This window comes from Lonchura striata, chromosome 1 (assembly GCF_046129695.1).
Source record: "Lonchura striata isolate bLonStr1 chromosome 1, bLonStr1.mat, whole genome shotgun sequence".
NCBI lineage: Eukaryota > Metazoa > Chordata > Aves > Passeriformes > Estrildidae > Lonchura > Lonchura striata.
Window position 1 is genome coordinate 155983419 of NC_134603.1, and position 25297 is coordinate 156008715.

Genomic DNA, 25297 nt, shown 5'->3' on the forward strand with positions numbered 1-25297 from the left:
AGAAATATTTTGCTCCAAGACAAGGGTGAGGGCCACTTGGATGTCTCCCATCCAAGAAAAAATAGGGAAAACCACCAAATCCACCCCATAGGGAGATGGTTGGGCTCCCAGCCCAGGTGTTTTCCCACCAGAGAATCCAAAGGGAATCCAGAGGGAATCCAGAGGCACATCCAACACCGAGCCTGGCCTCGGTGGGTGCATCTCTCCCACTGCTCCATGGAATGTCCACGTTGTCCTCACACACTTGGGAATGGCCCCTCCAAGGGGAGAGGATGGAGCAGGAATGGCTGCAAACACCAGGAATGGGAGAGCCAAGGAGAAGGAAGGAAGCTGGGAATGGAGGTGGAATCTGGGAATTTTCCAGCTGCTCTTTGCTCCCAGGCATCCCCTGGAAGCAGGAACGGGGCTCTGGCAGGTGGGAAATCCTCCTGGAGGAGCATGGAGCAGTGGGAACAGGGACAAGGATCCATCACTCTGGGAATGATGCACCAGAAAAAAACCAGCAGGACGTGGGAATTACCAGGAACAGCTCTTCTTATCCCAGTTGGGATCTTTTGTCAGCACCAGCTGTTCCACCCAGGATAAAATCTTTGGAATCATACCCGAAGGATTCCAGCACCACCCTGCAAGATCTCCCAGAGCCACAATAAAGATTTCCAGGGAAAACGCAGGATCAGCTTGCTTGGCAGATCCCATCTGCTCACCTTTTCCAGAGGCACAGGGCTGGGATCACCCCAGGAACCTGGAGCACACAATAACCTGGATCAGCCCATCCCAGGAATTGTGCTTGACTTGCTGTGGCCACCTCCAACTTCCATGGATTCAGTCCCACTGCTCCTCCTCCAATTTCCAGGGACTCAATGCCACTGCTCCTCCAATTTCCATGGACTCAATGCCACTGCTCCTCAAATTTCCATGGACTCAATCCCACTCCAACTTCCATGGGCTTAATCCCACTGCTCCTCTTCCCACTCCTCTGCAGGACAAGTGACAACTCTTTCCACATGGAATTGTTTTATTAGGAAAAGATCCATTAACAATAAAAAACCCCCAAGAGGAGGAGCGGGCCACGCTCCTGGAGGGTTGGGAAATTCGGGAGCAAAGCAAATCCCACGTTAAACTCAGCCAGATGCAGAGCAGCCAACAATTCCCGAGCCACACAGCCCCTTCCCACAGGGATTCCGGGGCTGGCCACGGATATTCCCAAATACTCAGAGCCTCAAGGAGTCTCTGCACAGGAACAGGAGCACCAATCCCTGGGAAATGATCCTGCTTTTCCAAGGGCTGCTGGCATTTCCCTCCTTTCCCAGCCAGTCTGGATTGACCTTTGCAGCCCCAGCCCGGAGTTTTCCCATTTTTTCCTTGCTCCAAGGAAATTCCAGCTAACTGGGGGGGGCGGGGGGGGGGTCTGTCCTGCTCCCATCAACCCCCCCACGATCCCAGAACGTTTTCCATGGAAGTTCCTCAGCAGCCAGCCAGGCTCTTTGGATCTGCCCCTCCTCCAGGCACGGCAGGATCAGGGAAGTTTGGGAAAAGGGATGAGCAGTCCCAAGCAGGGAGGGAGCTGAGGGACGCGGGGCCGGTGCGAGGCAGATCCGGAGCCCGTTCCTGATGGATTCTCCTCACTCGGAGTCGCTTCCCTCCTGCTTTGCTGATCCCACAGCCGACGCCAGCTCCCCCTCCTGCCCTTTCAAGCGCTCTCCTGCCGGGAGAAAAGCCATGGAGAAGGGATGGACTGGTTGGATCAGGAGTGACCCAGCGCAGGACCCCGAAACCCTTCCCTTGGCGCGATCCAAGCGCTCCTGGAGCCTCCTTGGGAAGCTCCTCGGGACCAACAGCTTCCCAGATCCATTTGGGAAGGGATCAAGCCCCACCAATCCCTCCCCGGCCCAGCGAGCTCCCAGCAGGGATCCCGGAATCCCTCTGGAATGAGCCACCCCCGTTCCCGTGGCTCCGGAACGCACGGATCAGCTCTGCGATGGCTCTCTGCGTCCTCTTCTCCAGCTTTTCCAGCTTCTTGGACACATCCCGCTTCAAATCCCTGGGAGAAGAGCCACAAGGTCAGGACAATTCCATGGCCAGGCAGGGCCCACTTTTCCCAGTGGAGATTCCTTCCCTTTCCCAAGTGCCACTGCTCCAAAACCAACCCATCCCTCGGTGACAAGCATTCCCAAGAATCAGCAGGAAAAGGGAATTGAGTCTTCCTCCATGGCCAGGAGAGTTTTCCAATTCCATGGAATCATGGATCAATCAGGGCTGGAAAGGTCCTTAAAGATCAGCTCATCCCAACCTCCCATGGGATTTTCCTGGCATTTTTAACCCTCAGCTCAGGTTTTCCTGGATATTTCCAGCACAATCTCAAGGTGTTGGAACCCCCACCGCTGACTCCAACACGCTTTTCCCGGGAGCAGCATTCCATAGGCACTCACCAGTCAGGTTTCCTGGGAGCCAAGTTTGCCAAATCCTAGGAAGAAGAGGAGACAGCCAGTGAAAGCCAAAGGCAACATTCCAGCCTGGACCTGGCACGGAGCAGCTACAGATTCCCAAATCCAGATTTCAGATCTGGATTTCCCAGATCTGGACTATGAGATCCAGATTTCCAGCTCTGGATTCCCCAGTTGAGATTTCCAGATCTGGATTTCCCAATTGAGATTTCCAGCTCCGGATTCCCCAGTTGAGATTTCCAGCTCTGGATTTCCCAATTGAGATTTCCAGCTCTGGATTCCCCAGATCCAGATTTCCCAATCCTGATTTCCCAGATCCAGATTTCCAGCTCTGGATTTCCCAGTTGAGATTTCCAGCTCTGGATTTCCCAGATCCAGATTTCCCAATCCTGATTTCCCAGATCCAGATTTTCTGCTCTGGATTTCCCAGTTCTTGATTCCGAGATCCAGATTTCCCAATTGAGATTTCCATATCTGGATTCCCCAGATCCAGATTTCCAGCTCCGGATTTCCCAACTGAGATTTCCAGCTCGGGATTTCCAGCTCTGGATTTCCCAATTGAGATTTCCAGCTCTGGATTCCCCAATCCTAATTTCCAGATCCAGATTTCCCAATCCAGATTTCCAGCTCTGGATTCCCCAATCCGGATTTCCAGATCCAGATTTCCCAATCAAGATTTCCAGCTCTGGATTTCCCAGATCCAGATTTCCCAGATCTGGATTCCCAGATCCAGATTTCCAGCTCTGGATTGCCTAACCCGAATTTTCAGATCCAGATTTCCCAGTCTGGATTTCCAGCTCTGGATTCCCAAGAATTCCAGCTCTACCTACCACCTCATCGATGATGGGCTCCGGCTTGGCCGCTTCCAGCTGCTCCTTCACTGTCTCCTCCACTAGATGGGGAAACAGGATCAGTGTTGGAAAACCGGGAATTCCAACAGCGCTCCAGGCTCCCAAAAGCTTCCCTAAAATCCCATTCCCACGGCTTTACTTAAAAACATGGCTGAGTACATCCCTTTGATATCCAAACCCTTCTGGAGACTCCTAAAAATTATCCGGGAATGATGGAAATCCCACAAACAGCAACGGCAGCTGGAAGCCGGTTGGGATCAAGGCCTCTTCTCCCAACATCTGCAAGGGATCAGCTGCTCCAAAGGTCTGGAATTTTGCTTTCCCAGACTCATTTCCAGGCCTGGGACACTTTGGGGGAGTCAAGCTCCAGCCCAGGCCTTGGGAAAAGCTCCGGAGATATCTGGGATAATGGGAAAACACTCATGGAAAAAGGCACCCACGGAGGGGCTGTGGCACCAGGGAGCACATCCAGCACGTGGATTTCATGGAATCAAGGACAATTTCAGTGGGAAAATCCCCCTTGGGTTGAGTCCAAACATTCCCAGCACTGCCCATGTCCCCAAGTGCCACATCCACAGGGATTTCGATCCCTCCAGGAATGAGGCTCCACCACTGCGGGACAAGTGGAATTTTCCAAATATCCAACCTGGTAATTCCCTCTCCTCCCGTCCCTGTTCCCTGGGAGCAGATCCCAATTTCCCCCGGGATCCTGTCAAGGAATTGTGCAGAGCCAGAAGGTTCTCCCAGAGCCTCCTTTTCTCCAGGATAACATTCCCAGCTCCCTCAGGAATTTCCCAGCTCCACTCCCTTCCCTGGACATGCTCCAGCCTTTCCATGATTTTCCTTTCACATGGAAGTTTCAAGCTCCTACAAAAACACAAGGAAAGGGCAGTGCCAGAATTCCCAGCCATTCCCATCCCTCCCTTTTTATTCAGGGCATGTTTCAAGGGATTTATTCCAGGAAAACTCCACTTTTCAGGATCCGGGGAGCTCTTTCACTTCCCCCTCAGGTGATTTATGGAAATTCCAGGTGAGGAAATTCCAGCCCCAACGCCCTCAACTCCTGACTAAGACTTCCTTCAAGATAAATCCAGCAAAAAAGCAGCCGGAATTTCCGGGAGGCTCCTCCGAGGATGAATCCTTGGATTTGGGCCTGGGAGTGTTCCCACCCCTCTTGTGCAATGCTGGGTGTGAGGGTGACAGGATCAGATATTCCAGCCCCTCCACGGACACCTCATCCCAGTGGATCTCCCACTTTTGGGAAGAGCACGGAGCTTCCCAAGCCTTCATTTCCCTTCCCACATTCCCGGTTTCTCCCACCTGAGGCCGGTTTGGCCGGGGGCAGCTTCCTCTTCTTCAGCTCCTCATCCTCGGGATCGTAATTCCGCAGCTTGATCTCCCTGGGAAAAGTGGGAAGAGCAGTGAGGAAAGTCCAGGGTGCCCCAGTGGGCACTCAGGAAAAGTGGGAATGTTGGAATCGGGAGCGAGAGGCAGCTGAAATCATGGAATTGTTGAGGTTGGAAAAGCCTCCAAGATCATCAAATCCAGCCAAGGCCACCACGGATCCCCAAGTGTCCCCGAGTGCCACATCCATGGCTTTTAAATCCCACCAGGAATGGGGATTCCCATTCCCCATTCCATGAGAAATAATCCCAGTATCCAACCTGGGATATCCTCTGGCACAGCCTCAGGCTGTTCCCTCCTATCTTGTCCCTGGGAGAAAAACCCAATTCCCACCTGGCTCCAACCTTTTGGGTCCAAAAACTGGGATATTCTGGATGGAGACCCCAGGGAAAATCCAAAATCATGGAAATAAATCTTTCAGGGAAAGACACGGGGGGGGAAAGGATTATTTAGGATACAAGGTGGTTATCCAAGCATTTCTGGAAGTGCTAAAATCAGGGAGCAAATCCCAGTTCTGGAATAAATGGATGGTGGAGCTGAGGGAATGAGGGCCCCACCATCACCTGGAAGTTTTTCCATGTTTTCATCTCCTCCAGGAAAACTCAGGATTGAGCCACAATTCCAGGATATCCCAGCTTACTTGGGCTATAAATGGACACCCTCATTCCCATGAGTGATTCCTCGCTGGAGCCAAACCCTGCAAGCCTCAAGGGGAATTCCCAAAGCCACAATCCTGGAAAATCCAGCTTTGAGGAGCTCATCCCAGCTCCAGGACACTCAGGAGGCTGCGGGATCCATGGAAAAGCTCAGCCCACGGGGATAATGAGGGAGGTGAAGCTCATTAACCGAGGATGGGATTAACTGGGATAAACGCTCCAAGAGAAGCTGGGAAGGTTGGGAAGCAGAGGACCAGGTTTTTATGGAAAGCACCAAAAATCCAACCTTGGAAGTCACCAGAGCATGAGTGGAAAATCCAAACCTTCCCACTCCATCCCATTCCTGCTCCAGGACGGGAATTTCCTGGCCAAGAGACCGAGCCACTCCATGGGAGTGCTGGGAAAACTGGGATGTGTTCCAGGACTGTGCTGAGGTAAATTATGGAATTCTAGAATGGAAGTGACCCTTGGGATCAGGGCCATGGCCAGGGACACCTTCCATGATCCCAGGGTGATCCAAGCCCCATCCTTGGACACTTCCAGGGATCCAGAGGCAGTCATAGCTTCTCTGGGAATTCCATCCCAGCCCCTCCCCACCCTCCCAGCCAGGAATTCCTTCCCAAAATGGAACTGGGAGGATCTGGGGAGTGCAGCATTCCAGAGGGAAACAATGGACACTGCCAGGGGTGGCACATTCCCTGGCTGAGCTCAGGAATATCCCAAATCCATGTTTCCCTCAGGCCCGGAGCTCTTGGCTGGGGAAGCAGGAGGGATCCCACCTTTTTTGGGAAGAGGCCCTTGGCACCGGCACGCCGGGAATGTGCGGAATGCCCGGAGTGTTCCCGATGGAAACCAGGCCCCTCCGAGCTTGGCTCGTGCTTCTCTGTTCCAGCCCCAAGGGTTTTACGGAACAAACAATTCCACGGATTTCTCCAAGCCTTCTGGCTGCCAAAATCCTTGTGGCAGGAGCACCGGGAATGGCTTTGCCAGAAAAAGCTGGAACAGGGATTTCTCCCGGTGTCACAGGTTCCTCGCTCCTGTCGTTATTTCCAAAAGCCACCGGGAGCTGCTTCAGGAGCAGCTTCCCCATCCCGCTCCCTGAGGATGAGGCTTCCACCTCCAGGAACAGCAGGAAAAATGGATGGAGATCATGGAATCATCCTGGAATGGGCTGGGTGGGATCTGAAGGGTGATCCCGTTCCACACCTCCCACTGCCCCAGGCTGCTCCAGCCTGGCTTTGGACATTCCCAGGGATCCAGGGGCAGCCACAGCTGCTCTGGGAATTCCATCCCAGCCAGGAATTCCCAATTCCCAATCTCCCACCCATCCCTGCCCTCTGGCAGTGGGAGCCATTCCCTGTGTCCTGTCCCTCCATCCTTGTCCCCAGTCCCTCTCCAGCTCTCCTGGAGCCCCTTCAGGCCCTGGCAGGGCTCTGAGTTTTCCCTGGATTCTTCCCTTCTCCAGGGGAACATTCCCAGCTCTCCCAGAGCAGAGGGGTTCCAGCCCCGGGAGCAGCTCCATGGGATCCTCTGGACTGACTCCAGCAGGTGCTGCCGCCATTCCCAGATTCCTCACCCGAGGCACCAGAGGAGGAACAGGCAGAGATCCAGGAGAACCCGCCCTGAGGAAAAGCTCTTCCCTGGAAAAGCTGCTCCTGCCCGAGCTCCCGAGCGTGTCCAAGCCCGCCCTGCTCCCAGAGTGGCTCCAGAAGGAAGGAATCCCAAAAAATCCCACCAAACTTGCCAGGCAGGTTGGTTTTCCCTGCTGGAGCAAGGATTGGGAGACATCCAGGTGTTCCAGGAGAGCTGGAGAAGATCCCAAATCCATCAGGATTCCCATCGCTTCCCACAGGGCTTTCCCAAGCACCTGAGCTTTTCTTGGGACACTGGGAATTTCAATATCCATGAATCAAGCCAGGACAAAGCCCACATTCCATGTGGAGCGTGGGATCCTGCTGGAGCTGGAGGATTCCAAGCCATTCCCACCGCAGCCATCCCGGGAATACCAGTGTGGGAACGAGGACAAAGCTCATCCATGCTTTCCTGCGGCTCCTCCAGGTTGGGATGGATCCAAACCCAACTTCCACCCTTGAGGTTCAACCAAAAGGAGCCCTGGAGGCACCTTGGGAGCATGGAGATGGCCACGGGATAACACCCGGGATAACTGCTGGAATTCCTGGGATCAGACCCACAAGCTCAGCACGGAGCCAGCACAAGGACTTGGAGCAGAAGGATGCTCCAGATGTGCTCCCACTCCCAGGAATTCTCCCCCAGGAGGAGCAGCTGGAAGTCTGAGCACCCAAAAATCCACGCCCAAAACACCGTGGGGTGGATGAATTCCCAGGAATGATTCCTGGAAAAGAGCAGAGCGCTGGGAAGAGCCAAGGGCTGGAAGGAGCACGGTGTCACCTCTGGAGGCTCATCCCCATCCCAGGGAAAATCCAGGACCACCCAGATCTTGGGATCACGGGAAGCTCCATGGATCCTTCCCTAGGGATGGATCAGCTCCATCCTGAGGGAAAATCCAGAGCATCCTGCAGCTCCAGAGGGAGGAAGGACCAAAACATGGATCAGAACCTTCAGGATGGAGCCGGCTCAGGAATTTCCCCAGCCTGGATCCCGTTGATCTCAGCTTCCGGGTGGGATTCAATCCCAGCTTTCCCTTTTCCAGCTTGGAGCAAAATGTGGCAGCTCCCAGCGTTGCCCATTCCCACTCCTTTTCCTGAGCACATTCCCACTGGGAAGGGATCCCTGGGATGCTCCATGGCCGTGTCCAAGCGGGAGCAGATCCCGGGAAGTGTCAACCAAACCCTCCCCGGGTCCCCTGCTCAGCTCCCACCTCCCGCATTTAATCCGGATTTTTTCCCATTCTTTTCCTCCTCCCTGGGATGAAGGGAATCACGTCCTGGATTCTCCTGGCGAGCCCAACCCCCTCTGGAGCAGAATCCCGAGGGATTTATTTTGAGGCAGGGATTAACAAACAAAAGGGCTCCGGACCTGCCCGGTGACATTCCAGAGGCAGAATTCCTGAGGGAGATCGGGTTTCCCAAGCCCCGCTCCTCCCCCAGACCGGGAGCTGCAGCTTCCAAGGATAATTCCCTGTCCAAGGGCAGGGCTCCGCGTGGATTCACTTTTCCTAAAACTGGGAAATTGAGGATTATTTTTGTCCCATCCCTCTCCAAGCTTTTCCTTGGATTTTTAGCTCCACTTTTCCCACCTCTGCCCAGCTTTGCTGGCACAAGGAGCCCAATTATTCCAAAGCTCAGCGCTGCGGGATGGGAATTCCAGGCTCCAGCAGGTCCCTGATTCCCAAATCCAGCGTTTTCTCCCGCGGGAATGAGGCGGAAAAGCCGAAATCCTCCCACACCCTTTTCCTGGGAAAGGCGGAGCTGCTGCTCCGCTTCCTGGTCCACACCAAAATCCAAACGATCCAAGTTTTTCACGGCTCCAGAGAGAATTCCCAGAGTTCGGATCTGGAATTCCTGGGAGAAAAGCAGGGCTTGCAGGAAAATGAGGAAGGAAAAACGGGATGGGGAGGTTGGAGTGGAGCGGGAACAAAGCAGGAAGTGGCCAAAAAATGGGATCACAGGCCAGGAAAAATGTTGGGAAAACCAGAGCCGAGGGGATCTTGTCCTTCCTGCAGCCACTGGAACAGAAAAGTTGGGAATCTCCATCCCTGGAAGCGTCCAAAGCCAGCCTGGGATAGTGGGAGCTGTCCCTGCCCATGGAATGGGATCATCCTTTGGGTCTTTCCCACCCAAACCATTCCAGGGTTTTTCCCTGCTCCAGCTTTCCTGGCAGCACTGGGATGCCATGGAGCAGGTAAGTGTGGGATCTCCCAGAGATTCTTGGAAAAATGTGGAGAAGGGGTGGGAGAATCCCAAAATTCCAGAATGGATTGCTTGGAAGGGAGTCAAGGATGATCCCATTCCATGGGCAGGGACACTCCCACTATCCCAGGCTGGCTTTGGACGCTTCCAGGGATGGAATTTAATGGGATTTCTCCATATCCCAAGTGGCTGAGAGGAAATTCCCAAAATCTATTCATAACTAAAGGGAAAAGCAGGAAAAAAAATCCTTGGATAACTCCCAGAATGATCCCATGCCCTGGCAGGGACCTCCAGCTCCTTCTCCTGGAGTTTTCCCTTCCAGCCATTCCAGGGTCACATTCCTGGGATTAGCTGGGAATACGGAGCCTGTGGAGAATCCTCAGGATCCCAGGAATCCAGGAAGGATTCCAAGCCAATCCATCCTGGAATTCCACACCTGGACAGGCTGGGATAGAGCTGAAATGAAGCAGCCAGGAGAGAAAATCCTGGAATTCTGCTCCACAAACCACGGGATTATTCCCTGAACTGCCACATTCCCTATCCCACAAAATTCCTTCTGCCTGGAAAATCCAGCCCAGCTCCTGGAAGTGCTTTGGAGGGAAGGGAGATTGCAGCCACCAGGACTCCATATTTCCCAAATCCAGGTGAAATTCCAGCAGATTCTTCCCCTTTTCCCCAGGCCAGCAGTGCCCAGCAATTCCCTTTTCCATAGGGAGATTCTCAGGAAGTCCAAATCCAAGAGGAAATCAAGGGATGGGCTCTTCCAGATCCAATTCCAATGGGAAAAGCAGAAATTCCACAAGAAAAGCAAAAGGAAATCGAAACTTGGGAATTATCTGGGCAAAATTTGGGATTCAGACATTTCCATGGAGCAGATTTTGCTGGAATTTACCTTGGGAAAATTCCCTCTGGATCCCAACAAAACAGGCTGAGATGGGAAAGGTGGAAAAACAGGGAAGTTAAGTTTTCCCCCAAAAAGAGGAGAATTCCAAAGAATTCCATGAATTTGAGGAGAAAACCGGGATGGAATTTCCTACTCCACACTCTCCTCTCCACATGAAACTTCCTTGGATTTCCAGGAAATCATTTTCCAGGAAATCATTCAGGAGGCAGGAGAAGGATTTTGTCTGGATCTGCCACCGGATGAAGGAAAAATCCATGGAAAAACTCATTTCCTGGTGCTGCTGAACATTGGGAATGAAACACCAGGAATGGCACAGAGGCCTCAGGTCCCTCCAGGCAATCCCAGCAGCCATTCCCAGGAGAAAATCAGCCCAAACCGGGATTTTTTGGGATTTGCAGGATGATTCCCAGGAGAAAATCAATCCAAACTGGGATTTTTTGGGATTTGAACAATTCCCAGGAGAAAATCAGCCCAAAGCACGATTTTTTGGGGGGGATTTGGAGGACAATTCCCAGGAGAAAATCAGCCCAAAACAGGATTTTTTGGGATTTGGAGAATTCCCAGGAGAAGATCAGCCCAAACCAGGATTGTTTTGTTTTGTTTTTTTGGGGTTTTTTTGGGTTTTTTGGGTTTGTTTTTTTTTGGGGGGGATTTGGAGGATGATTCCCAGGATAAAAATCAGAATTTTTTTGGGATTTGGAGGATGAATTCCTCATTCCAGCCAGGCCTGGATCCACAGGGGTGGGAAAACCAACCCAGATTCCGTCGGCTCTGGATCCGGTGGCAGCGCTGGAATCCGAGAGCTCCCGAGCCATTCATTATTCAGGATTTTCCCAAGCTCTGGTTTCTCCTCTGGAGCTTTGTCTGGCACAAATTCCAAGCACAGAAATTTCCCTCTCCAAAGAAATTTCCAGCCCCAAATCCGTGTGCGATTTTCTCCATCGGGATTTGCTTTTTCCAATGAGTTGTTCCCAAAAAAAAAAAAAATTTAAAAAGAAGGATTTTCCTGTTTTTTTTTCCTGGTTCATTTTTGCCACAGAGGAAGTTTTTAGGTATAAATCCATGGGATTTATCCACATTCCATGTTTTCCACCCGAATTTGTGATCCCAAAAAAAGCCCTGGTGGGAATCAGCCGGATCTGCCTCAACTCCTGTTTTCCAGGGAAAACAGTTACAGGAATCCATGGAAAAATACCAATCCCTGCAGGAATGGCTGGGAATTCAGGGAAGCTCCCAACATTCCTGCTGCCTCTGGAAATGTTCCAGGTTTTCCCTCTTGATCCATGGAATTTTGCCTCCAAGATGAATCCACCCATCCCTCATCCCAAATTATTTGCACCAAATTCCTATGGAAAATTCCCATTGAATCACAGAGATCCAAGGGAAAATACCCATGGGACAAGTGGGAATAAAGAAGGAATTACCTGTGCTTGACCTGCTCCTCTTCCTCATCTTCTCTGGGAATTTTGGATTCAGGTTCTCCGCTCTCCTTGTTCTGCAAAAAAAATGGGATAATCCATCAGATTTTGGCTTCTCTGGAAAATCGGGAGAGCAAACAACACCAAAATCCTCTGGGATTGGGATATTTTTGGGTTAAGAAAGGATGTGGGAATGAGTGATGAGAAGCCATAAAAAATTTGGGAATTCACAGAGCACGATTCCTTTTTTCCCTAATTTACCATTTGGGATGGAAAACGTGGAATCCCACAGGGAGCAGCACAACAAAGGAATTCCAGCTTCTCTGGAATAGGGAAGGAGGCTCCATGGGCAGCAGCAGATCCCAGAAAAAGCGGTGGAATTCCCTCTCCCATTCATTATCCAGGCAGGAACAGGGATGGAATGGTGCCCAGGGGGAGCTGGGAATGAGCAGCCATGGAATTCTGGAATCCCGGAAGGAAATGAACATCCCAACTTCCCAAAAAAAAAAAAAAAAACCAGGAGCAGCTCTGGATTTCCCAGGAATAGCAGCAGGGATGGACACAGCAAACACCGCTCAGCTCCTTATCCCAACTTTTATTTCCATGGAAAATGATTGGGGAAAAGGAGATTTGAGCCTTCTCTATTCCCAGATTTAAATTCCCAACTTTTCCTAAAGGCTTGGATGGGAAAGGATCCTAAGGATGATCCCATTCCATGGGCAGGGAATTCCCACAATCCCAGGCTGCTCCAAGCTGGCCTTGGACACTTCCAGGGATGAGGCAGCCATGGAATTTCTTGGGAATCCCTTCCCAACATCCCACCTCTCCCTGCCCTCTGGCACTGGGATCCACTCCCTGGATCCCATCCTTTATCCCAAGTCCCTTTCCCAACACCAGCTCCAGGATCCCAATATTATCCAGGAGCTCTTCCAGGCCTGGGAATGTTTCCCAAAGTGCTGACTCATTCCCTGGATCCCTCTTCTTCCAAAGTCTGTTCCACAATCCGGGTTAAAAATTACATTCCCAGACAACAGGGAAAGGAGCCAGGGCTGGAATTGTTCAGCTTCAGCTCCTGATCCAAAGACAAGGAAAATATTCCCAGTTTTTTCAAGGAAAAACCAACAATAATCACCCCCAAAACCCCAATTAATTCAATTTTCATTCCTTGTTTCTAAGTCCATTAAAACTTTAGGATACTCCCAGGAATTCCCTGCTCCATAAATTCAATAAAACCTGGGAAGAGCCCTCTGGAATTCCCTGCTGCAGCTCCAAGCTGGCTAATGCTTAGCCACCCTTGAATCCATGGAATTCCAAGTCCCTTCCACACTCCGAGTCCTTTCCCATTCCTTTCCTCTCCTCCAGAGCTGCATTCCCCTCACTCCCGCTGGAATTCTATCCAGAGGGTTCCAAGATAAGGAAATATTTGGCACAAATATTCCCCGGGAGCCCTGGCTGTTCCCATTCCTGCCAATTCCTGCTTTTCCCGGGCATTGGAATATTGGATATTCCAATCCTGCCACAAGCTTGCCCAAAAATCCCCAATTCCGGCTTCCTTCCCATTAAACCCAAAGTTTTTAAAGGCTTGGGAATATTCCTAGAAAATCAAAGCAAAGGTTTTCCAGGGAAGCTGTGAGGGAAAAGGGAAGGAAGAAAAGAGGGAGGGAAAGGAAAAAAGGGCAGGAAGGGAAAAGGAGAGGGAAAAAACAGAGGGAAACAAAAATGGCAGGGAAAAAATCATGAGGGAAAAAGGGCAGGAAAAAGTGTGGGAAAGGAAAAAAATGTGGGAAGATAGGGAAAGGAAAAAACAGAGGGAAACAAAAATGGCAGGGAAAAAATTGTGAGGGAAAAAATCATGAAGGAAAAACGTCAGGAAAAAAATCATGAGGGAAAAATGGCGGGAAAAAATCATGAGGGAAAAATGGCGGGAAAAAATCATGAGGGAAAAATGGCGGGAAAAAATTGTGAGGGAAAAACGGTGGGAAAAAAATCATGAGGGAAAAACGGCAGGAAAAAAGGGCAGGAAGGCAAAAGCAGGAAAAAAGGCGGCACAGCTCTGGATTTTCCAGGAATGGCAGCAGGGCTGGGCACTGCAAACACTGCTCAGCTCCACTTATCCCCATTTTATTCCTATGGAGGAAGGAGACTGTGGCATTCCTGAATTCCCAGAGCTGAATTCCCAACATTCCCTGAGCCCACGGGCACAAAAGGCTGGGATTGGAAGGGATCCTAAGGATTATCCCATTCCATGGGCAGGGAATTCCCACTGCTCCAGGGTGCTCCAGCCTGGCCTTGGGCACTGCCAGGGATAATCCAGGGGCAGCCACAGCTGCTCTGGGAATTCCATCCCAGCCAGGAATTCCTAATTCCCAATCTCCCATCCATCCCTGCCCTCTGGCAGTGGGAGCCATTCCCTGTGTCCTGTCCCTCCATCCTTGTCCCCAGTCCCTCTCCAGCTCTCCTGGAGCCCCTCAGGCCCTGGAAGGGCTCTGAGCTTTCCCTGGAATTTTCCCTTCTCCAGGTGAACATTCCCAGCTCTCCCAGCCTGGCTCCACCCCTGGAGCAGCTCCGTGACCTCGTCTGGATTTGCTCCAGGAACTTTGCTCCAGCCCTGAGGATCCCACCTGAGCCATCCCAGCCCTCTCCTATCTCCAAATCAACATTCCCAGGCTGGAATTGTTGGGAAGAACGTCCAGGATGAAACATTTCCAGCCCGTTCCGACTTTCCAAAAAAAGCCTGGATAGGAAAGGATCCTTCAGAGCCCTCCGAGGGGTTTTATCCTGGCTGGAAAAACTTCCCAGGGCTCCGTTTCCACAGCAACTCTTCTCCCAAGCCTCTGGCGCTGGATCACGAGGAGCAAAAAACAAATCCCAGCACGATAAAAAAAAAAATAAATAAATAAATAAAAAACAGGAAAAACAAGGACAGGAGCAGCCAAAGTCCAGAGCTTTGGGAAAGGGCGGAAAAGCAGGAAAAGGCAGCGGAAAGGAGCAGTGCCGGCCCTTCCTCCCGCCGGGAAGGTGTGGAGGAGCTGGGATGTGGCTCTGGAGCCAATCCAGCCGGGAACAAAAGCTTGGGATGCAGCCAAAGGAATTTTTCCAGCTCGAGGAACAACACAGGGAATGCTCCGGAGCGATGGGAGACTCTTCCTTCCCAAAAAAAACCACGGCAAAGCTCTGGTTTTTTAAGGATTTGGGGATAAAAAGGCAGGAGAAGGAGCTGTGGAGGTCTTGGATTAGGAATTTTGGGAATCTGAGCCAGCGATCCCACCTGGATTTTACTGAGGGATCCTTTGGGAATATCAGCAGCACCCCCATAGACCTTAAAAGATGAATTCCCAGGGAATTTTCCTGGGAATTCCCTCAGAGTGGAACTTCGAGCCATCAGATCCCAGAATTTCACATAAAAAGGGGAAAAACTGGAAATCTAGGATGTGCCCAATGGGAATTCCCAAATATTGTCCCAGCAAGGAATTTTTTCCTTAAATTATGGGAAAAAGTCCTTCATCCCCTACTTTCCATGGGAAGAAAGGAAAAGTGGGAATCCCAAAGCAGGAATTCCCAGATTTTAACTTAAATCCTCTGGATAATCCTGGAATATATTCCCACAAAGAAACCTTCCCACAGCTCAGCCTCTGCTGGATTCCCTAGGGAATCTGAGCACTGCAGACAAAGGAGCAGCTTCCCATTTTTCCATGGAATTTTCAAGCAGGAACATCCTTATTCCATTGATTTATTCTCCTCTCCCGTTATTTTTTACACCAAAATATTTTTGGAGAATTTTCCTTGAGGGAATCTGATCTGGAAACTGAAGGAGCAGACAGAAGAAATTCCCTTTTTCCCTATTTTTGGTGCCTCCAACCCTAAGAGAATCCCAGAAAAACTGGATTTTTCCACAGGCAGGACACAATCCAGGTTTCTCCGTGAACAACCCAAAATTTCACCCACGAGACACCAGAGTGACAGGAAAACTCCAGGAAAAGCAAAATTCCTTAACACAAGGGATGCAAGAAACAGGGAAAATCCAGATATTTCTGAGATATTTTCCTTCCTTCAGCTTCTCCCTAATTTTTAGGAAGTCCTGGACGTCCAAGGATTTTTTTTCCAGTGAAAATCCATTGCCCTTGAAACGTTTCCCAGAGATCTGAAGCTGGGATCATTTGCATTCCCTGGATTTCTGGAATTCAGGCAGGAAAACAAAGGGATGAGCTGTCAAAGGGAACGGAACCAACGGGGAATAAAGGAAAAGGATAAAAGCCTTTAACAGCTCCCAAAAAAAAAGCAGGAAAAGCTTCCCAAGGACCTTGAGCTGCTCCACAAAAACTGCTGGAATTTTCACCAGCTCGGGATCATCCTGGGGCGGCTCCTCCTGGAATATCCAGGGTTTATTCCCATTAAAACCTGGAATTCCTGCCGGGATCGCAGCCTCAGGTTTGCTTCCCTATGGATTTCAGGCCTGGAATGTTCTGGGTTCCCTGCCCATGGAACTGGGTGAGGTTTAAGGTTTCTTCCCAAAAGAAAAATTTATTTCCCACCCTTTTTCTTTCCCACCATTTTTCCCCACCCTTTTCTTCCCCCCTCAGCTTTCCATCCTTGGAAAACCAGGAATTTTCCATAAACCAAAGAGCTCCACAGCAGCTGACTGGAATTCCCTGCCCATGGAACTTTCAGGCTCTTTCCCAAAAGAAATCCGGGATTTTGGGATTCTCCAAGGTTTGATAAAGCAGGAATTTCAACCCAAACCTTTTCCACACCACAACAGAATTCCCAAATTTCTCCCCAAAGGCCAGGAATGGCTGAGCTCTCCCAGAATCTTCCAGCAGGGTGGGAAAAGTTTTCCTTTATATCCCAGCTCTTTTCCAAGAGCTTGGGATTGTCCTCCATTCCTCTGGAATGATACTGGATCCGATCAGTTGGAAAAATTTATTTCCCATCCTTTTTCTTTCCTACCATTTTTCCTTTTCCCACTCTTTTTTTCCTCCTCTCAGCTTTCCATCCTTGGAAAACCAGGAATTCTCCACTAAAAACCAAAGTGCTGCTTGGAATTCCCTGCCCATGGAACGGGATGACCTTGAAGGTCCTTCCCACCAAAGCATCCCATGAAAGAGAATTCCCAAGGGGAATTCTGGCACAGCATCCCAAAGAGGCTCCGTGTCACTCCTCATTTCCACGGATCCCATCCCAAAGCTCCGGAAAAAAAGGACAAATCCAGCTGGAATTCCAGGAGATGAAAGGAGCCCGGGATGAGGTTTGGGATCCCAAGGAGCCTTTAATCCTTTTTTTTTAATGGAGAGGGATGAAAAGAGGGAATTAGGGAAAATCTCCGTGCACATTGCCATGGAGATGGGAATGGCAGGGGAGATTGAGGAAAAGCCAATCCCAGGTTTTTTTTAGGAATTAACCCTCCCTGGCAGGAAACGGGGAGATCCTGTTCAAGGAGAAGAAGGAAAGTTTTTGGAATGGGGTTTTTCCCAAGATTTTGCCTCCGCTGGTGATGGGAAAAGAGTTCTGGAATCCTGGAATTTTCGAGGTTGGAAAAGCCTTGGAGATGGAGTCCAACCATTGCCAGCACTGATCCGGGTCCCACAGCCACGGGATTTCAATCCCTGTGGGATTGGGAATTCCACCCTGCCCTGGGAGCAGCACCCCAAAAATCCCAGAGGCTGCACATGGAGGGGGTGAGGGCAGGGAAGAGCCGATCCTCTGTCCCACCACATCCCAAAAAACTCAGGATCCATGAGGGACCCTTGGACATCTCCAGCCCCTGTGGGACCCCAAAATCCTCAAATCCCTTCCTGCCCCATCCCAAATAACTCAGGATCCGTCTGGGATGTGACACCCCCAGTCCCTTTGGGACCCCAAAATCCTCAAATGCCATCCCACCCAAAGAAGAGAGGATCCCAAAAAACTACGGATCCGTGTGGGATGTTCTGATTCCCCTCCAACATTCCCTGCCCCTCTGGGACACCAAAATCCTCAGCCCCATTCCAAACCTTCTGCATCCCAAATCCCACACCCACCCCCAACATTCCCAGCCCCATTCCAGACTGCCTGCATCCCACATCCCAAAAAACTCGGGATCCACATGGGATGTTCTCATTCCTCTCCAACATTCCCAGCCCCATTCCAGACCCTCGGGAGCCCCAAAATCCTCAGCCCCATTCCAAACCTTCTGCATCCCAAATCCCAGAGCCACCCCCAACATTCCCAGCCCCATTCCAGCCCCTCTGGGACCCCAAAATCCTCAGCCCCATTCCAAACCTTCTGCATCCCAAATCCCCACACCCACCCCCAACATTCCCAACCCCATTCCACACTGCCTGCATCCCAAATCTCAAAAAACTCGGGATCTGCGTGAGATGTTCTCATTCCTCTCCAACATTCCCAGCCCCATTCCAGCCCCTCTGGGACCCCAAAATCCTCAGCCCCATTCCAAACCTTCTGCATCCCAAATCCCAGAGCCACCCCCAACATTCCCAGCCCCATTCCACACTACCCGCATCCCACATCCCAAAAAACTCGGGATCCGCGTGGATGTCCTGAACACCCCCACACCCCAAACAACTGCGACCCACCTGGGGCCCCTCTGACACCCCAAAAGACCCGAGGACCCCAAATATCCCAAAATTCTCAGAATTCCCCTGGGCCCCTCCGCCCGGCCGCGGCACCCACGGCGCCTTCCGCGGCCTCGGCCCCACCGCGGGGCCCCTCCGAGCGCTTCCCCCGCCCTGGCAGCGCCCGGCCCGGCCCGACCTGCAGCGTCCGCTGCCTCAGCGCCTTCAGCCGCTCCCGCCGCTTCAGCGCCTCCGCCTCCAGCCGCCCCAGAACGAACCCCTCGGCCTCCTCCGCGCCGTCCATGCCGCCGCCGGGCGCCGCCATCTTGCACCCCGCGTCCCCCGCTGCCGTACAGCGCGCGGCGCGCATGCGCGGCAGGCCGGGCGTGCCGAGCGCCGAGCGTATCGATGCGAGCAATCGATTGGGGGCGATTGGGGTGGCGGTGGGGGGGGGGGGAAGGTGAAAAATTCCCCATTAAATGTTTGGGGATGCTTTAAAAGGAGATTAAAGGGGAAAACGAGGCGAAAGCGTCGGGTTCGGTTCGTGCAGGGCACCTCCGAGTGCGAGCGGGGCTCAGCTGCGCTAATCAGCGCTAATTATTTGGGGCGGGGTGCGGCTTCGCCTTGCTCACCCCATTAATGAGCGCGCGGGGATGCGGGAATAGGGAAGGGAAAGCCGAGGGTGGGGAAGGGCCCGCAGCAGGTGGAGGGGAGTCCCCGCCCCCCCCACACACACACCTGGGGGAGGTGCCGGGGGTGGGGGGGCTCGGGGCGGGGCGGAGCCGCCGCTCGGTCCCGGCCCCGGGCATGGCTTCTTCCCGGGAGCGGCTCTGCGAGCTCTGGATGCTCTACTTCGCCAAGGTGAGCCACGGCCACCGCCGCCGCCACCCCCGGGGACACCCCCCCGCCCCCGTGTCCCCATCCCCGCCTGTCCCCCATTGTCGCATCCCCCCCTGCGCTGTCACACCCCGGACCCACCCCCGTGTCCCCCCCGCACGCCGTTGTCACCTGCGCGGTGTCCCCAAAGCCACCCAGCCCCCCGTGACACCCCCCCACCGCCTTGGGGACAGCGCATCCCGCGGGGACCACCCCCCACCCGCCCATCCCGCGGTGAATTTGGGGTCCCCCCGCCCCTCTCGCCGCTCCCCAGGGGGGTTTGGGGGGTCCCCCCGGGAGGATTTTTGGGGTCCGCGTGTCGCCACCGCCCGGCGCAGGTGACATTGGAGCGGCGACAGGGCGGGGACAGCGGGCTCGGACGGGCGGGGGCCGGTTTTGGGGACCCCCGGCACCCTCTGCCAGTCCTGGGGGATGTCCCCAAGGGGGTCCCTAGGTGGGGACCCCCCCCCGCGCCACCCCAAAAGTCGCTCGTGGTCGTTTTGTCCTGAATTACCCCGGGTGGGGGCGGGTCCTGCCGGAGAGGTGGCACCCAAGTGTCACCACCCCCTTGTCACCCACCCTGGTGGGTTTTGGGGTGAAGCTGCTCCCCCAAAACCCCGCTGTGGCCCGGGCTGGGGACACCCATGGGGCCTGTCAGCTCGGCTGGCCCCGCGATGTCACCTGGGACCCTCCTCGGCACCCCAAAACGGGGTCACCCCTGCTTTGGGGGGACAGGGCCACGTGCTGGGGGGTGACACGGGGACAGGTGCCGCTGCATCGGGGTGGCCGTGGCACTCTGGGGACAGGTGCCACATTGTCCGGGTGGCCATGGGGGCACTGAGGTGGCCGTGGTTGGGTGGGGACAGGTGCCACACCATCGAGGTGGCCGTGGCACTCTGGGGACAGGTGCCATTGCTGAGCTGTGTCCAGGGGACAGGTGCCACCCTCCAGCTGTGTGTGGTCACAGAGGGGACATGGATGGGGACCGGTGCCATCCGTCAGGGGGGTGTGTGGTGGCAGGGGACACATGTCACACTGTGGCGTGTCCGTGGGGACACGTGCGGTGTCACCAGGGGCTGACGGCCCTGCAGGGTCCCATCGTGCTGTCAGGGCACTCACAGGGGACCCGTGTCACCCACGCTTGTGTGGGGACAGGTGCCACTTGTCCGGGTGTCCTGCTGGCCGTGCCACACCAGTGGGGTGGCCGTGTCACCTCTGAGGCACCAGGGACGTGGCCAGAGCCCGGTGTCACCTCCCAGCCAGGACACAGAGCAAAACCCTGTGGCCTGTGCCACAGCCGTGTCCCCAAGGCCCTGGTGAGGACAAGGCTGGGGGGACATGGCCCAGGTGATGGCGGTGTCCCCTCCATGGCAGTGTCACTCCATGGCGGTGTCCCCTCGGTGGTGGTGTCACTCCATGGCAGTGTCCCCTCCAAGTGTCCCCTCGATGGCGGTGTCCCCTCCATGGCGGTGTCACTCGATGGCGGTGTCCCCTCGGTGGCGGTGTCCCCTCCATGGCAGTGTCCCCTCCATGGCAGTGTCCCCTTGGTGGTAGTGTCCCCTTGGTGGCGGTGTCCCCTCCATGGCAGTGTCCCCTCGGTGGCAGTGTCCCCTCAATGGCAGTGTCACTCAATGGCAGTGTCACTCGATGCAGTATCACTCCATGGCGGTGTCCCCTCGATGGCGGTGTCACTCCATGGCAGTGTCCCTTCCAAGTGTCACTCGATGTCAATGTCCCCTCAATGGCGGTGTCCCCTCGATGGCAATGTCCCCTCGATGGCAGTGTCCCCTCCATGGTGGTGTCACTCCATGGCGGTGTCCCCTCCATGGCGGTGTCCCCTCGATGGTGATGTCCCCTCGATGGCAGTGTCCCTCAATGGCAGTGTCCCCTCGATGGCAGTGTCCCCTCAATGGCGGTGTCACTCAATGGCGGTGTCCCCTCAATGGCAGTGTCCCCTCCATGGCGGTGTCCCCTCGATGGCGGTGTCCCTCAATGGCGGTGTCCCCTCGATGGCAGTGTCCCCTCAATGGCGGTGTCCCCTCGATGGTGATGTCCCCTCGATGGCAGTGTCCCTCAATGGCGGTGTCCCCTCGATGGCGGTGTCCCTCAATGGCGGTGTCCCCTCGATGGCAGTGTCCCCTCAATGGCGGTGTCACTCAATGGCGGTGTCCCCTTGATGGCGGTGTCCCCTTAATGGCGGTGTCCCCTTAATGGCGGTGTCCCTCCATGGCGGTGTCCCCTCAATGGTGGTGTCCCCTCAATGGCGGTGTCACTCAATGGCGATGTCCCCTCCATGGCAGCCTCCCCTCGATGGCGATGTCACTCCATGGCGGTGTCACTCGATGGCAGTGTCACTCCATGGCAGTGTCACTCGATGGTTGTGTCCCTGTTGCCACCCCCAGCCGGTGGCCCGGGCATGGCCGCGGTGTCTCCGGTGGCTTCAAAGCAGGACAGAGCTGTTGTCACCGGCCCGGCAGGGGACAGGGGACAGGGGACAGGGGACAGGGCTGTCCCCAGGGGTGGCTGTGCTGTGCCACCCCTCCCAGGGGTGGCGGGAGCGTGACCCCAGTGCCAGCCCCGCGGGGTCACCCGGTGTCACCCGCGGCGCTCAGTGCAGGGGGTGACATCCCCCCGGCTTTGTCACCGTCACTTTTTGGGGGCTCCCGGCGGAAGGGCGGCGTTCCCAGTCTGGCATTCCCAGTCTGGCATTCCAGTCTGGCATCCCTGGTCTGGGCATTCCTGGTCTGGCATCCCTGGTCTGGCATTCCCAGTCTGGCATTCCCAGTCTGGCATCCCTGGTCTGGCATTCCGGGCTGGCCATTCCCGGTCCAAATTCCTGGCTGGGCATTCCCAGTTTGGATTTCCGGTTCGCATTCCCGGTCTGGCACTCCCAGCTGGGCATTCCCGGTCTGAATTCCTGGCTGGGCATTCCTGGCTGGGCATTCCCGGCTGGGCATTCCCGGTTCTTATTCCTGGTCTGGCATTCCCGGTTCACATTCCCGGCTGGGCATTCCCAGTCTGGCATTCCTGGCCGGGCATTCCTGGTCTGGCATTCCTGGTCTGGCATTCCTGGCTGGGCATCCAGGTCTGGCATTCCTGGTCTGGCATTCCCGGCTGGGCATTCCCAGTTCTTATTCCCAGCTGGGCATTCCCGGTTCCCTTTCCCGGTCTGGCATTCCCGGTTCGGATTCCCTGCTGGGCATTCCCGGTTCCCCTTCCCGGTCTGGCATTCCCAGTTCAGATTCCCTGCTGGGCATTCCCGGTTCCCCTTCCCGGTGTGGCATTCCCGGTTCCCTTTCCCGGTCTGGCATTCCCGGTTCGGATTCCCTGCTGGGCATTCCCGGTTCCCCTTCCCGGTCTGGCATTCCCAGTTCAGATTCCCTGCTGGGCATTCCCGGTTCCCCTTCCCGGTGTGGCATTCCCGGTTCCCATTCCCGGTCTGGCATTCCCGGTTCAGATTCCCTGCTGGGCATTCCCGGTTCCCCTTCCCGGTGTGGCATTCCCGGTTCGCATTCCCGGTCTGGCATTCCCGGTTCAGATTCCCTGCTGGGCATTCCCGGTTCCCCTTCCCGGTCTGGCATTCCCGGTTCGGATTCCCGGCGCTCCCAGGCGGCTCCGCGCCGGCCGAGCCCCGAAGCCGCCGAACAGGCTCTGCCAGCCGGGAACCGGCTGCGACAGCTCCGCGGGTGGCACCGCCACCGGCACCGGGGCACACCGGCAGCTCGGGGAGCGCCGCTCCGGTGGGCACGGCGGGAATTCCGGGATGCAGCTCCGCGCGGGTGCCCCGGCGATTTTGGAACAGCAGCTCCAGGTGGGCGCACCGGGAATTCCGGGGAGAACGCACCGGGAATTCCGGGGCACCGGCTCCGGGGAGGGCGCACCGGGAATTCCGGGGAGGGCGCACCGGGAATTCCGGGGCACCGGCTCCGGGGAGGGCGCACCGGGAATTCCGGGGAGAACGCACCGGGAATTCCGGGGCACCGGGAATTCCGGGGAGGGCGCACCGGGAATTCCGGGGAGGGCGCACCGGGAATTCCGGGGCACCGGCTCCGGGGAGGGCGCACCGGGACTTTGGGGGTGCAGCTCCCGGTGGGCGCTCCGGGAACTTGGGAGCGAGCTCAACACTCGGGCGGGATTTGGGGGTTGGATTTGCCGGGAATTCCGGGATGAAGCAGCGCAGCTCCTCGCCGCGGGGCGCCGGTGGCACCGCGGGGTCCCCGAGCGGGGCCGCGGCGGGGCAGGAAGCGCCGCCGGGGCCGCGGGTGACTTGGCATTTCCTGGCTCTGGGGCTTTTTCGGTGGCTTTGCACAAGCGACAGCGGTGACAAAAAAAAAAGGGGGGCCCCCATCCTGAGCACCCCCCGCACCCCGTTCCGGCCCCGCTGCGCCGGCGCCGCTCCCACGGCTGCGGGGCCATGGATGGCCACGGCCACCCGCGGGGACAGGTACCGGCCCTGGGGACCGGGGGACACCCCCGGCCCGGGGGACGCTCGGCGTGGAGCGGGAAGGGCGGGGGAGGCGGATTTTGGGGTGTCCCCCCCCCGCCACCCCCGTCGAGGCGGTGCCTGGCGGAGCGCCGGGATCCCGGAAAAGCGGGGACGGTCACCGTGGGAATGGGGGGACGCCGCGGGATGTGGGGGATTCGGGGTGCTCAGGGATTGGGGTGACCCCCAAGGTGCTGCATCAGGGTGTGGGGGTCCCCAGGGTGCCACAGTGGGGTGCACAGGGACCCCAAATTGGCGCAGTGCAGCGCTCAGGGCTGTGAGCGAGCCCAAAGGGCAGCGCTGGGTGCTCGGGGGCGAGAGGGACCCTAAAGGTGGCACCCTAGGGTGCTCAGGGATGGGGTGACACTAAAGGTGCCACCCTGGGGTGCTCGGGGCTCTGTGTGACCCCAAAGCGCCCCGTTGGGGTGCTCAGAGATGGGGTGACACATGTGGTGCCACCCTGGGGTGCTCGGGGCTCTGTGTGACCCCAAAGCGCCCCGTTGGGGTGCTCAGGGATGGGGTGACACTAACGGTGCCACCCTGGGGTGCTCAGGGATGGGGTGACACATGTGGCGCCACCCTGGGGTGCTCGGGGCTCTGTGTGACCCCAAAGTGGCCCGCTGGGGTGCTCAGGGATGGGGTGACACTAAAGGTGCCACCCTGGGGTGCTCAGGGATGGGGGTGACACTAAAGGTGCCACCCTGGGGTGCTCGGGGCTCTGTGTGACCCCAGAGTGCCCCGTTGGGGTGCTCAGGGATGGGGGTGACACTAAAGGTGCCACCCTGGGGTGCTCGGGGCTCTGTGTGACCCCAAGGTGCAGCCCGGGGGTGCTGAGGGACACGGGGCACCCAAAGGTGCCCTGTTGGGGTGCTCAGGAACTGGGGTGATGCCGAGGTGCCACGTGTGGTGCCCAGGACTGTGGGTGACGCCGAGGTGGCCCACGGGGTGCTCAGGGATGTGGGACACCTGAAGGTGCCACCCTGGGGTGCCCAGGGCTGCGGGTGCCCCCGGGGCGCTGGGTGGGTCCCCTGCTGTCACTTCTGTCCCCGCTGTCACCGCTGTCCCCATTGCACAACCACAGCTGGGCCGGGCAGGGCCCGCTGTGCCCTGATTGGCTGCAGGGACAGGTGCTCTGCGAGCTGATTGGCCGGTGAGTACCACAGGTTGTGCTGTGCTGGGCTCTGATTGGCTCAGCACCTCCACAGGTTTTTGCGGCTCTGGCTGCTGATTGGTCAGCGAGTCCACAGGTGATGCAGTGCTGGGCACTGATTGGTCAGAGGCTTCGCAGGTTCTGCGGTTCAAGGTTCTGATTGGTCAGTGGCTACTTGGTTTGTGGGTTCTAGGTTCTGATTGGTCAGAGGCTTTGCAGGTTCTGCGGTTCGAGGTTCTGATTGGTCAGTGGCTACTCGGTTTGTGTGGTTCTAGGTTCTGATTGGTCAGAGGCTTTGCAGGTTCTGCGGTTCGAGGTTCTGATTGGTCAGAGGCTTTGCAGGTTCTGCAGTTCGAGGTTCTGATTGGTCAGTGGCTACTCGGTTTGTGTGGTTCTAGGTTCTGATTGGTCAGAGGCTTTGCAGGTTCTGCGGTTCGAGGTTCTGATTGGTCAGAGGCTTTGCAGGTTCTGCGGTTTGAGGTTCTGATTGGTCAGAGGCTGCCACGGGTGTGTCACACACCTGAGTGGGCGGGGCTGGTTTCTCTGGCTGTGATTGGCCAATCCCTGCGGGCGGGGGCCATGCAGGGCCGTGATTGGCTGCCAGCCCCAGCCCCGCCCTCCCTTGCAGAAGGACCTGTCCTACCTGCAGCAGTGGCTGGAGGCCTTCGTCGCCAGCTTCGAGAGGGTCATCGCCCTGCCCTCGCTGGAGCCCCGCAGGTGGGACCCCAAA

At 55.7% G+C, this 25297-nt stretch overlaps 2 protein-coding genes across 3 annotated transcripts in view; one reads left to right on the forward strand and one right to left on the reverse strand.

Moving 5' to 3' along the window:
• Positions 1–997: 997 nt before the first annotated feature.
• On the reverse strand, positions 998–18404 carry CCDC12 (coiled-coil domain containing 12). 2 transcript variants are annotated; one of them, XM_021542235.1, is made up of 7 exons: positions 18258–18404; positions 11514–11584; positions 4616–4695; positions 3275–3336; positions 2430–2464; positions 1965–2041; positions 998–1702 (listed from the first exon to the last, which is right to left on the reverse strand). In XM_021542235.1, the coding sequence occupies exons 1-7, from the start codon at positions 18381–18383 to the stop codon at positions 1623–1625; spliced, it is 531 nt and encodes a 176-aa protein (XP_021397910.1). In that variant the 5' UTR covers positions 18384–18404; the 3' UTR covers positions 998–1622. The 2 variants fall into 2 exon arrangements, with proteins under 2 accessions (XP_021397910.1, XP_021397909.1); XM_021542234.3 differs by lacking the exon at positions 998–1702 and having other exon boundaries at positions 1839–2041.
• Positions 18405–18845: 441 nt separating this feature from the next.
• The window catches only part of NBEAL2 (neurobeachin like 2), a 34814-nt gene continuing 28362 nt past the window's right edge, over positions 18846–25297 (forward strand). The window contains 2 exon segments of the mRNA XM_077789993.1: positions 18846–18919; positions 25196–25284. Of these exon segments, the coding sequence (XP_077646119.1) occupies positions 18866–18919; positions 25196–25284 (143 nt within the window). The 5' untranslated portion in view covers positions 18846–18865.